The 12,557-nt window shown below is 41.1% G+C and overlaps 1 protein-coding gene across 1 annotated transcript in view; it reads left to right on the top strand.

Annotated features, from left to right (window-relative positions):
• OTUB2 (OTU deubiquitinase, ubiquitin aldehyde binding 2) overlaps window positions 1-12,557 on the top strand; it is a 105,585-nt gene that overhangs the window by 52,416 nt on the left and 40,612 nt on the right. Inside the window, exon 3 of the mRNA XM_085626474.1 lies at window positions 5,700-5,818. Coding sequence (XP_085482600.1) covers window positions 5,700-5,818 — 119 coding nt within the window. The remainder of the gene's footprint in view (window positions 1-5,699; window positions 5,819-12,557) is intronic.

The raw sequence follows: 12,557 nt of genomic DNA, 5'->3' as shown, positions 1-12,557 counted from the left end.
GAATCTCAGGGGAGATTCTGAGGCCTATTGCAGTTGCATCTAGTGGCATTTTAGTTTGTCTACATTCCTTCAATTTCGCTGGCACTTTTGTAAAAATCGCAGCATTTTTACAAAAGTGCTGATTTTGCGGCAAACCGCAAAATCGCAAAATCCTGGAGGGTCTGTCTATTGTTCGAAATTGGTTTGAGATTATTATTGTGTTGTGTTTTCATTATATCACTGTTTGAGTGCTGCAGAAATACTTTGCCCATTGCCTCTAAGTTGAGCCTGCCTAAATGCACATCTAAGGTATTATACGGCAGCGAAGTTTGGGGTAACAAAGCGGCAGATAAGATTCAACTCGCAGAATATATGTTTTTAAGACATATTCTGCAGGTTCCACAAAGTACCCCGGCCTTTCCTGTTCAAGAGGAGCTAGGTGTTAGATACATCAGTGACCTTGTTGCTCGCAGGCCTTTGCTGTGCTGGATTAAGATATGTACTGAGGAGGGCTCTAAGTTAAATAGATAGATTGTTTCGAATTGCTTATCCTATTATATGTATACAATCCCTTGGGTTGCCTATGTGAAAGCAGCTTTTATCAGCTTGGGGAGGACGGATATGTTTTACAACTGTCACTCTCTGCGCCCCTTGGAGCTTAAAAGGGTGATGGGCGTGTTCTCCGAATGTGCCTTAACACAGCGTGAACATCTAGAGCTTGTGAAACCTCTGGTACGTGGTCATCTACTGCTTAAAACTGTTCATGATTATTGAGCCATACCTTTCTCGCCTATGCAATGAAAGGGACAGATTTGTGGTGGTACGATTCAGGTTTAACTTGTTACATCATCTGTTAGCCATCCCGAGTAGTTGGTCTCACCCAGGCACTCTAGGGCCCTGTGGCTGTGACAAGTTGTCTCCATAGGATACCTTACATTTTGTGTTGCTGTGAAAATTGTTTAGTGTGCCTAAGAAGCAATTCCTCCTCCCATTATTGAAAGCTCAGAACCTATGTATCTGTAGAACCTGTCAAACAAGCACGTTCTTTTTGCTGTTTCATGTCTTCTACGTGCTGCTATGAGATCTAGGCCTGACTAACTCTGATGTGGTACCAGAGGTCATCTAATGCATTTCACTGTTGATATTATTATTATTTTTTTAACCTTTCAAGCTGGTATATGGAACATGTATGTGTGGTTGTTTCTATTGTGTTAAATTTGTGATTTTATGACAATATGCTCTTTTTGGATTGTCTCTACAATCGAATAAAGATTTATATGATGATGATGAAGCCTGCCTGCTTTTGTGCCAAGCTACCAAAGGGTTAAGCACAGATGTATTTACTGACTTTTGTGGCTTACCCTGACAAAGATTGTTTATGTGAGTGGGGCTTCCACCCTCTCAATTAATAACCCAATTTCTTACAGCTTATTTTTGGGTTTCCAAAACTGTGGCGTTCACTCCATCAGTTTTACCTCTTCACTCAATTTAATTTATCTGCCTCCCTTTAACATCAAACCAGCTGCTATCTGTAACAAATGGAGCTCAGTCCCCATTCTACTTCTTGGCATTTAAGTTGGTCCTCCCATATCTTTTGGAAATCTTCTCCCGTCACTGCATCTTCCTCTCCTGTCGTACCAGCCAAACGGCATCCCTTTTTTGCCAAACCCTCCTGTGCACAATCTCACTGTCACTTCCTCCACCTTCTTGAACCCCTTTATTTGAGCTCCCTCCACATCTCCATCTGTGGTGAGCCACTCCATCTGAAGTGCTCTGGTGTATATTTTTAAGTGTGCAAGCATTTGTGAATTATGCACAAAGCCCTGAACTGCTTGAGAATGGGAAGCCAGTGTGAGTAAAGTAATGCTGAAGTACTGTGAGCTTCTTCGCACAGGTCAGGTAAGTGAGGTGGCAGTTGAAGTCTGTATTATTAAGTTTTCAGAAGATCGAGCTAGTCACAAGTATATCAAATCACCTTGTGGTGAATGAAAAGAAGAGGGTTCCTCTTTTCATCGGGAATATGATGAAATAGCAGGTGCGACGGAGTATACATACCACCAAGATATAAATCCGTCTCTTTGTTAGACACCGTGGGGTTAAAGTTAAGTCGAGTTGGAGCATGACTGTAAGGATCAATGGTGTTAACTTGCGCCTGCCTTTTCAACTTAGAACCGTTGAAAAGAGGAACCCTCTTCTTTTTATTCCTCATAAGGCGATGATGATAAACTCTTTTACATACTTGTGACTATTTTTGCAGTGAATAGCATCTCCATCTTTCGAAAACTTCATTACACAGACTTCAATTAATGCAAAACACAAATGCTAGTTAGTTTACTTTTACTGGCTTCCCATTCTCAAGCAGATAAAGTTCAGGGCATTGTGCCTAGTCCACAAATGTTTGCACACCAAAAAGTGTACACCATTATCCAAGCTCTTGAATTGCATCAGGAATATAATTTGTATTTGTTATGGGGGGCGTGACTTATCATAAGGCATATTCTTACACCCAAAGGCATCTCGGTGCTACAAAGTCAAAGAGCTTAAGACCAAAGGCTGTGGAGACAAATAATGTCTGAGATTGTCTGGTCACTTCCTTCTTTGCATTCCGAAATTTAAATGTGTTAGTATGGGTGGCAGCGCCTTCTCCATTACTGCTGCCGCACTCTGGAACACATTACTGCTGTCTCTGAACATAACCCACCGAGATCCTCACTATATGCGGGCTTTACCTTTGAGATACTGGGTGAGAAATGAGGAATAACCGTGGCAGTTGTGATCAATATTGATTTCCCCGGTAATATCTAATTTCTATCAGGACTTTAACAGTCCCCTTGGTCATGCTGGGTTACTCCAATCCCCAGATTTACTGATGCTCCTGGTATTAGTAATTCCTGGGGCAGAGTTTCTTTGCATAACTACTGGGCCTATTAATACCTGACTGAAGGGTAGGAAAGCCTTATATTCATGGCTGGATACATCATTATATCAGTTCTCAGACACTTTGTAGCACCAAGATTCCCTTAAGTCTAGGAATATATCATATAATAAACCCTTCCCCCCTTTACAAATACAAATTAGGTTCCGCCAGATGGCTATATGTAACCACTCACTCAATATTGATGTTAAGTAAAGTTTTGGTTTCGAGATAAAAACGCTTCCTGGTGAAAAACTATTGCTCACAAATAAATTAAATTATTATTCTTTAATATAAGAACTCCCCCCTCTCCTCTCTCTTTGAAAATGTAGACCTCTATATTCCTGGAAGGCTGCGGCCAACCCCTGCTTGACCAAAGCTTAGTAAGGCCGCTGAGTTGTGCTAATACAGTAATTTTATGTCTGTATGCCGACGCCATGCTGCTCTACAGTTCTTCTTTTTAATGGCGTTCACAGGATCGATTTACAAAGAGAAAAGATTGCTACTTTGTAAAATTGGCAAAAAAGACGGTAGTGCAGTGGAAAACCAAGCTGGCAGGATCAGCAAGGAGTTGGCGCACAACCGCAGCAACATTCCAACTTTATGAACGCCTCCTGCAATCTTAGCTCTGCTCTGCTAAAGCATATACTAATAACCATTTCCTTCAATTTCTATTCCTAATCATGTAATTGTGCTGTTTGTAGTGTACTAAATGTCTGCTATACTCCTAGGTGGCGCTGAATCCAAATAGGTTCTCAAAATAAAGAGAAGGCAATAATGTAGTGTGGGTTGGATTGGTGCTGTGTAACTCCAGGGCATTGAGACGACAAACTAATTGCCTGCATTTCTCTTTACTGCCCCTGGATGGCAGGGTCGTTTCATATACATCTGCACAGTGGTTTTTAACTTCATTAGGTCTCGCCTGAGCCAGCGCTTTAGCGCTGTTCTGGCGAGAGCTATAGAAAATGGGGATTTGGAAGTGCAAACGAGTGCTTTTCAGGCCCCCAACTACAGTGCATGTGCGCCGGGCGCCCGCACCATTTGGCAGCCTGTGTGTATATTTCGCGGGCGCTTTGATGTTCTCAGTGAGCCGGGCGGCCACTGCGAACATCAAAGCGCCCGTGAAATGATTACTTTCACTTTAACGTTCGCACCTACTTGGCAGACTGGTTCTCTGTTGCTCTTTCCTCCTCTGCTCTCTCTCCTCAGAGTCCGTCCCTCCCCCTGTTGCAGCAGCTGGCATTACACGGGGGAGGGTGGCTCTTCGTGCCTACCAAAAAACAAGCATTGGCATAGCCAATAGGTCTCGCTTTTGGGACCTTATAAGTATTTAGTTATGCAACTGTTGCATAGTTAAACACTTATAAGGTCCCAAAAGCGAGACCTATTGGCTATGCCAATGCTTGTTTTAGACTCTGTTTTTTGTTAGGTCTCGCCTGACCCAGCGCATGCGCTGGTCTGGCGAGACTTATTGAGAGAACTCCAAAAAGTGCTACCAGGCCAGCCTAGAGCCACAGTGCATGTGCGCGGGCGCGCGTGCCGCGCTTTACCGCGATTACTTTCGGTTTCACGGCCGCTTTGATGTTTGATCGTGATCGATCGCGATCACTTTCACTTTCGCAGTCGCAGGGCCGCTTTGCATAGCCAATAGGTCTCGCTTTTGGGACCTTATAAGTATTTAGTTAGGCAACTGTTGCATGACTAAACACTTATAAGGTCCCAAAGGCGAGACCTATTGGCTATGCCAATGCTTGTTAACCTTTGTTTAGGTGTCCAGGCATAATGTGTTACAGCTGCCAGTTGTTGGTGCTGCAGTTGTGTGGGTGATGTGAATTTGAGAATGAAATTGCTGTTCCTTGGGGGTTTATTGTTTGTTTCTGATGGTGATGTTGGTGGTGTTTGTGGCTGGTCTTCTCCATGTATCCCTTCCCTCTGTTGGAGCTCAGTGTGAAGAAAGAGGTGTATTGCATCATATCTGGCATCAGTTGTGTGTATGTTTCAGTAATACAAAATGTGTGGGTTCCTCACCCCGTGAGCTGGATTTAATTGGCCCTCACACCGAGCTAAAGAAACACATCTGCTCCAGGAGAGTTTTCCTGCTCACTCCCTAGTACTTATCTTCCTTCTGCTGCTGGGATTGCATGTACATAAAGAGAGCTCCTGTTTTGTGTGTACTGGAGTCCAGAGCTTCATTCCTGCAAAGCAACCCACTTTGCTGCACCTAGAACAACAACAACTGAATGGCCAGGGGAACTACACAGATATATCAATTGGCATAGAGTTTCAATGCACCTGGGGTACTTTTGTAGCACTCAAAATAACCCTTATCCGTTGACCTTCTAAAGGGAAAATATGCTTATTCCCATGTTATTGAAATGAGTTATTGCCACATGGTATGGCCGCTTTAGATCTGTTGGGATCCTACATGGTGGTAAAGGTGTTTGCAAGGGATGTAGATTGATAATATTCTTCCCTAGCCATGCCTTCATTACAAGGGTCTCCCTGTGTACTGCCTTTGACTGGTGCAGGCATCATATTGTAAAGGTGATTTGTAATTAACTTTCCTGTGTTCGTTTTAGTGTCCTCACCTCGCTCTCTCCCTACCATTCAGCATAGTTGCTTTGCTATGGGTGCGCCAACCAAGTCCTCCCCAAACGTCTTTTCAGATCCTTAAGAGCTTTGCTTGAATTTTGGACGACTTTGTAATAGAATGGGAAAATCATCCTTGATCCAATTATAATACATGTATTACTTTATTATCACCAGTATGATGTAATGAATTACAATTATTGATTTACTTCCCAAGGACCTCAGCCACAGATATAAATCTGTTAGAAGAACCAGAGGAGACGGAAATTGTTTTTATAGAGCGTTGGCATTTTCATACTTGGAGTCGATTCTTGGCAATCACAGAGAGATAAGCAGGTAAGTTGCACGTTTTGTACTGAGTTTTAAATCAAAGCGAAATCTATATTCACCATCATTAAGATTTGCATATATTTGTAGAAATAAATATATGTACTACACAGTCCAAGTGGGTTTTTATTCCATTGGGAAAACTGATTCCCTACTCTGTAACCTTGAGATGTAGCCCCAATAATCCCTTTTCCTAGGTTTGGCTTGGGCATCATTTATGTACTCTTTGGGTATGCTAGTTTCACCCTGGGTGATGCCTGCTTCACCCAGGGTGATGCCTGCTACTCTCTCATTCTAAATTAATCCCAGCTTAGATCAATTGAGCCCCTTCATTTTTTAATATTTTAATGATTGTGAATGTTCACAAACAAAAACAGGATTGCTTTTGTACTCATGATTGGATGACTGATCATAATCATCTTTGGCACACATGACATAAAGTGTACCCTTAGATGACTGTGAACATCTTTTTAGTATCAACATTGACTGTAAGAAGGAAGATGACTCTTTCCAACAGAGAAAAGCCAATCCTCAGTCGGCCTAAGGAGTCTGGGGTGTTTAAGCTGATACAGAGCATTAGTAACCCTCTATGTCCCCTCACCAGCGACCAAAGGAGGACTGTCTAAGAATAAGTTACCTACAAGCTGAGACAGAGATGTGCTTCCATTACTCTGACTTGCTCATTACAAGTATCCAGTTGTCTTTGATTTTCTTAGCAAGAGCCCAAGTCCATCACTAGGTATTCAGCGAAACCATGCATTCTATTACACACACAAGTTCAAATCCTCCCACATGTAACCATCAGCAAACCTCCTACCCATCTGCAAACCGTCTATTCATACACATGCACCCACCTAGCAACACATTTGTTGACCATTTACCATTCACCTAGTCAGTCACCTACCCATATAATCATGCACCTACACATGCCCATCTACCTACTCACTTCATCTATCCTCTCATCCATTCACATATTTACTCACACACCATCCACCACACATACCTAAATCTATAATTTCAGCCTCCACTCACATACTCATCCACTCACTTTACCACCACATACACAGTTGTACTCCTTGACGGCACACTTAGCCATTTTCCCATTCACCTCCTCTCTCATTTATCCGGATCACTGACATATTATGGACTACATAAATATCCCCATAAACAAATATCGATACAAAAATATCGTTATCCAAAATATCGACATCCTATCTTTAAAATGTAAAATACAAAAATATCGAAAAAATAATATAGATGTTAAAAATATTGATGTCCAAAATATCGATTTTTTAATACATAAAAATAATGTTATATAAATTAAATAATAAAATTACCTTATAAAAAAATATGTAGATGTAATGTACATTTTAACAAATATAATAAATACATTTAATTTTAAAAAGTTAAACGTGCATATATAAAATGTATATTTACTGTAAAACAATTAATAAACTAATAACTTTATTTATTTTAAAATATTATAAATATATAAAAATTAACAACAAAAAAAATAATATATATACATACACCTATAACATAAAATCTAATTAAAAACTATATTATAAATTAAATTATTAATATATTTAATTATTTTTATAATAATTTTAAAAAGTTAAACGTACATATATAAAATGTATATTTACTGTAAAACAATTAATAAACTAATAACTTTATTTATTTTAAAATATTATAAATATATAAAAATTAACAACAACAAAAAATAATAATATATATACATACACCTATAACATAAAATCTAATTAAAAACTATATTATAAATTAAATTATTAATATATTTAATTATTTTTAAGCTTACATTTTCACACCAGTTAGTGCAACAGTAGGAATAGTGTTGGATAGCATAGAGGTAAAAATTACTATTCCTACTCCAGTGAATGCAACAGTATGGAAAGTGTTGGATAAAGGAGGGGAAAAAATTACTATTCCCACTCCAACTACTGCAACAGTAGGAAAAGTGTTGGATAGTGGAGGGGAAAAATGTTCTATTCCCACTCCAGTGAGTGCAACAGTAGGGAAAGTGATGGATAGCGGAGACGTAAAAATTACTATTCCCACTCCAGCTACTGCAACAGTAGGGAAAGTGTTGGATAGTGGAAGGGAAAAACATACTATTCCCACTCCATTGAGTGCAACAATAGGGAAAGTGTTGGATAGCGTAGGGGCTCAAATTACTATTCCCACTCCAAAGAGAGCAACAGTAGGGAAAGTGTTGGATAGCGGAGGGGTACAAATTACTATTTCCACTCCAGTGAGTGCAACAGAAGGGAAAGTGTTGGATAGCGGAGGGGTACAAATTACTATTCCCACTCTGGTGAGTGCAACAGTAGGGAAAGTGTTGGATAGCAGAAGATTAAAATTAATATTCCCAACAAAGTCAATTTAAAATAAAAAAGAAACAAAATATCAACTACAATACAAAAATTGTTAACAGAAAAATAAAAATGACAAAAATAATAAAAATTACAAAAGATAGAAACATATAATGTTAACCCCTTCAGTGCCCATGACGAGCTGGACTCGTCATGGGCCGCGGTGGCTCTGTGCCCATGACGAGTCCAGCTCGTCATAGACCCCGCCCGCTAATGCAACGGCCGGCACTGGGCGGGGAAAGGGGCGGGCACTGAAGGGGTTAAAAAAATAAAAAAAATACCAACAAACATTATTTTATAAACATTTTACAAAGAGTTTTCAAACAAATGACTATATTTAATATTCATTAATTCTAATGAAAAACATTAATTATTACAAAAAATCTATATTTTTTATTTCCTACCCTATAACACAGAGACAAGAATGCCGGGAGGGGGGGGGGATCCCTCCAAGCTGGCAAGAGCACTTATCAGAAAACAAAACAACTATGTTTCTTATCTCGGTTGAGCACAATTAATCAAATAAAATGCTTAATGCGTTGCTGAAGGTTCATTTTTAATTTTATTCCATCCAATAATGTTTTTGTACCAATAATTCCTTGGTAGCCATATACAATGATTGTTATTGATGTCAGCAGTAATCAAACATCCCAATGCATTTCGGGTCAATTGTGACCCTTCATCAGGGGTCACATAAACATGTTCTGCAAATGAAACAGGGGACTTTACCATACAGTCCTGCCATGAATTCTGCCAGTTAAAAGAAACCCGTTATATAAAAGACTAGTCATGCAGAGTCATGGACTATGTAACAAAGACCAAAAACGAAAATGAAGCAGAGTCCCAGAGGATAATGTTCGATAGACGCCGTAAGATGGTGGTGCTAGTGATCACGAATCAAGGCTGTGGGGGCATGCTTAAGGTACCGGTAACCTGAGGACTCTAGATCGAGTGAAACGAAAAGTGATGGCAATTACCAAAAGGCGTGCTCATGAATCCATACTTAAGGTGCTGGTATACTCGCAAGTTCATACTATACGTGCAAACACTCCAACCGCGTGAATGACATGCTAAAAAAAGGGTGGAGATGACAGAACGCCATGGACATAATGGTGCTCATAACCATAAATCGAATGCGGTTAAAAGGTGATGGCAAATAACAACAGTGTGTTACAATAACCATGCTTTTAAAGTCACAAGTTCATTATCACATATGCACTTCAAACATTCGGATAGGAAACAAGAGACTAATTCTCTTGAGTGCAAGTAACGATGCTTACCGAGATGTGAATTGAAAATGCCTGGGCTACCCCAACGAGAGCTGAAGCGACTCAGTGTCCGACTCTGGGTGAAATAGACGTAGCGTGAACGTGTCTTAAAGAGGCAGTGATGTGCAAGCGGTGAACACGAGCAATGAATAAAGTTAGTTGTGAGTTAGAAGCGCCTGGGCCGCCTAAACAGGACCTAAGCGACTCTGCGTGAGGCTCTGGGTGAAATAAACACAGCATGATGTAAAGGCAGTGAACACGAACTCAGAATAAAGTTGGTAAAAACAGTGCTCCAAATCATGGAACACTGCTACCGTTCGCACCGTTTTATATGAGTCAAATTTCCAACTAACTATAACGTCCCTGAAACCTATGGTTTTTTTAGTGATTTTCAAAGGTTTTTTAAATGCTAATTCCTAACGATAACATCTGTAAAACCTGTGGTTTTTTCAGTGAATTTCGAAGGTTTTTTAAATGTTACTTTCATCTTTTAATGTTTATAAAACCTATATTTTTCTATTTTCTTTTTGCAATATTTTGGAACTCTATTATACTTTTTTTTTTTTTACTTTAAAAATTAAGTAATTTTTTATATCTTCCCCAAAAAAATGTATATCTTTTTTTTTTTTTTTAGAAAACTGCACTCCCATTCCGGTAGTGTACCAAGCTCCATCACCACGCGAATCCTATCCGCCATATTGCTAAACTCGTAAAGGATCCGCATTTCGTATCTGATGGATTCGTGGCACCGCGTCCCGTGTAACATCATATACGTATGAGTTCGCGCCAACTGCTACATAGGTATCCGTCGGGTACGCCTTACCAAGCCACGTGTTATGTTGTGTACATATGGGGTCGCGCCCATTGCGTATGCGATGAGTGCATGCTGCCAGGCCCTGTGTTATGTCATAGACGTATGGTGTCGCGCCGGGTACGCCATTCCCTCGTTTTTTTAATGTCTCAAAACTATATCTAAATATCTTTAAACTGTATATGAGAGCAAGCGATAATCTAAAATATTTTAAACATTTATATATTTCTAACTGTAATAAACTTATATTATGATAAATATATTTTCTCAAAATCTTGTCGGGTGCGGCCTCCTTGCGCCCTCGATGCGCGATTGCCATGTGACCTTAAAAAAAAGCATTTGATTAGTTCATAACATTTCCCATTGTAACAGTTGGAGGACCTCACCCATTTTAGTCATTCTCTCTACAGCGTTTGATGAGACACACCCCTTCTGCTTAGAGAGCTTTTATGAAAAGTTTTTTTGCTGTGTACACATATCTTCTACTCACACAACATGCAACGATCATCTTGATCAATATTTATGGTCTGTACATTAGCCTTCCACGTGTGATCGCCATGCATCTCAAACGATACATCAGAAATCAAATGTGTGTTACATGATGCCCCTGGTGTGTGTGTGTGCACATTATTGTGCTGCCTTTCGGCCTGGGTAATGCTTGCCCGAAGGGGTATCATCACCCACGGGCAGAGTGCACATCCTGGATCACATGTGACAAACAGTAAAGAGTAATGTGTAGATTTGTGTTGCAGTATATATGCTCTGTTGTCAGGCTTTACCAGTATAGTAGTGTGTCATATGCGAAACTTTCAGATTCACGTTTGACATGCATTGCTTGACTGTAAAGAGCGTTATCACTGTGTATGACATAGCCTCACTGCTGATCCTCCCTCTATCTGAGCACATTCACATGTGTGCGCTTCGCGATAGCAACACTTTCAATAATACTGCACACCATTGACATGAGTGTCTGCGCATATACACAACCTTCACAATGACATGTGATGTTGGCCATTCAATGTTTTCGAACAGCATCTCATTAGCGATAGTTGCTGCCCTCCCCGTACATGCTACATTAATGTAAATTGCGTATTCTGCGACGTCAAAACTGCAACAGAAACACACATAAGTACACTTTCTGGCCAGGCAGGAACTGAACAACGCCCAGGTCCCCGTAACTATTATTCACACCTCTATGCTCGCCTGGCGTACGCAAGCCCTGCCCACTTTACATACGTATAAATAGGATAACGACGACGCCACATGTCCCAGTTCTTCTACACTGCCTCAGGTGATATGGCCGCATCCACCTCGCATATCACAATGCGCAATAAAAAATGACAGCAGGTGAGCAGTGGGGCCTGGGTGCACAGGGGCTGCAATTGAGCGCGATTCTGCGGGAGGGGTGGTGGTGCATCAGCCTGGGTGCGCAGGTACAAACAAGCGATATTGCCCTGCTTAATAATGTGTTCTCTGATCTCATTCAGTCGCATGTCTGTCTCATTTAAAGGACCTGCTGGACCGTACTGTAGGCCTGAGCCAGCGGGCAGTGCTGCCCTACAGACAATGTGTTGAGCGCAGTGCTGTGGGAGGGGTGGGGTGCATCAGCCTGTGTGCAAAGGTGCGAACAACCGATGTTACCCTGCATACCGATGTGATCTCTGACCTCATTCAGTCACACCTCTGTCTCATTTTAAGGACCTGCTGGACCGTACTGTAGGCCTGAACCAGCGGGCAGCGCTGCCCTACAGACACATGGCGTTGGCTTTTGGGGCACTGTGGTGAGCTGATAACTTAAGTGTACATGCACACAGGCTTGCGCCACTGCATTACACACGCACATTATGCTTCTAGCATGCGCTCTGTTCCTTTGTATGTGAACGTTGGCATAACATATTATTATTTAACCTTGTGTATTCTCGTGCACTCCAACTCCTCTTTGAACCACGATAATCACTAACAGTTCGAAGATCGTACTTCAAGAAGGAAGGATGCACTCAACTGGTGTTCTCTATTAACATTGAAAGAAACCTTCATTTACCTCCAGATGTTTCCAACATTATATTTTTTCTCCCTTTTCAGACACTGGGTTAGTGGAGCCAAAATGGGCGGAGCGGGTGCTCATCCCGTGATGATGCCCTGGGCATTGTGACGCCTTCCACCGTGGTATCAAGACACCATCCCCAACAGGAGATCTGCTGGACCACCCTGATAGCGGCACCCCGGAGTTGGAGCTCGCACCGGCACGTCCTTGGACACACCGGTTGTGGCAGGTG

The sequence above is a fragment of the Triturus cristatus genome, chromosome 9 (assembly GCF_964204655.1).
Source record: "Triturus cristatus chromosome 9, aTriCri1.1, whole genome shotgun sequence".
Classification (NCBI taxonomy): Eukaryota; Metazoa; Chordata; class Amphibia; order Caudata; family Salamandridae; genus Triturus; species Triturus cristatus.
Note: the sequence above shows the minus strand (reverse complement) of the source record. Positions and strands in the feature narration are given on the sequence as shown.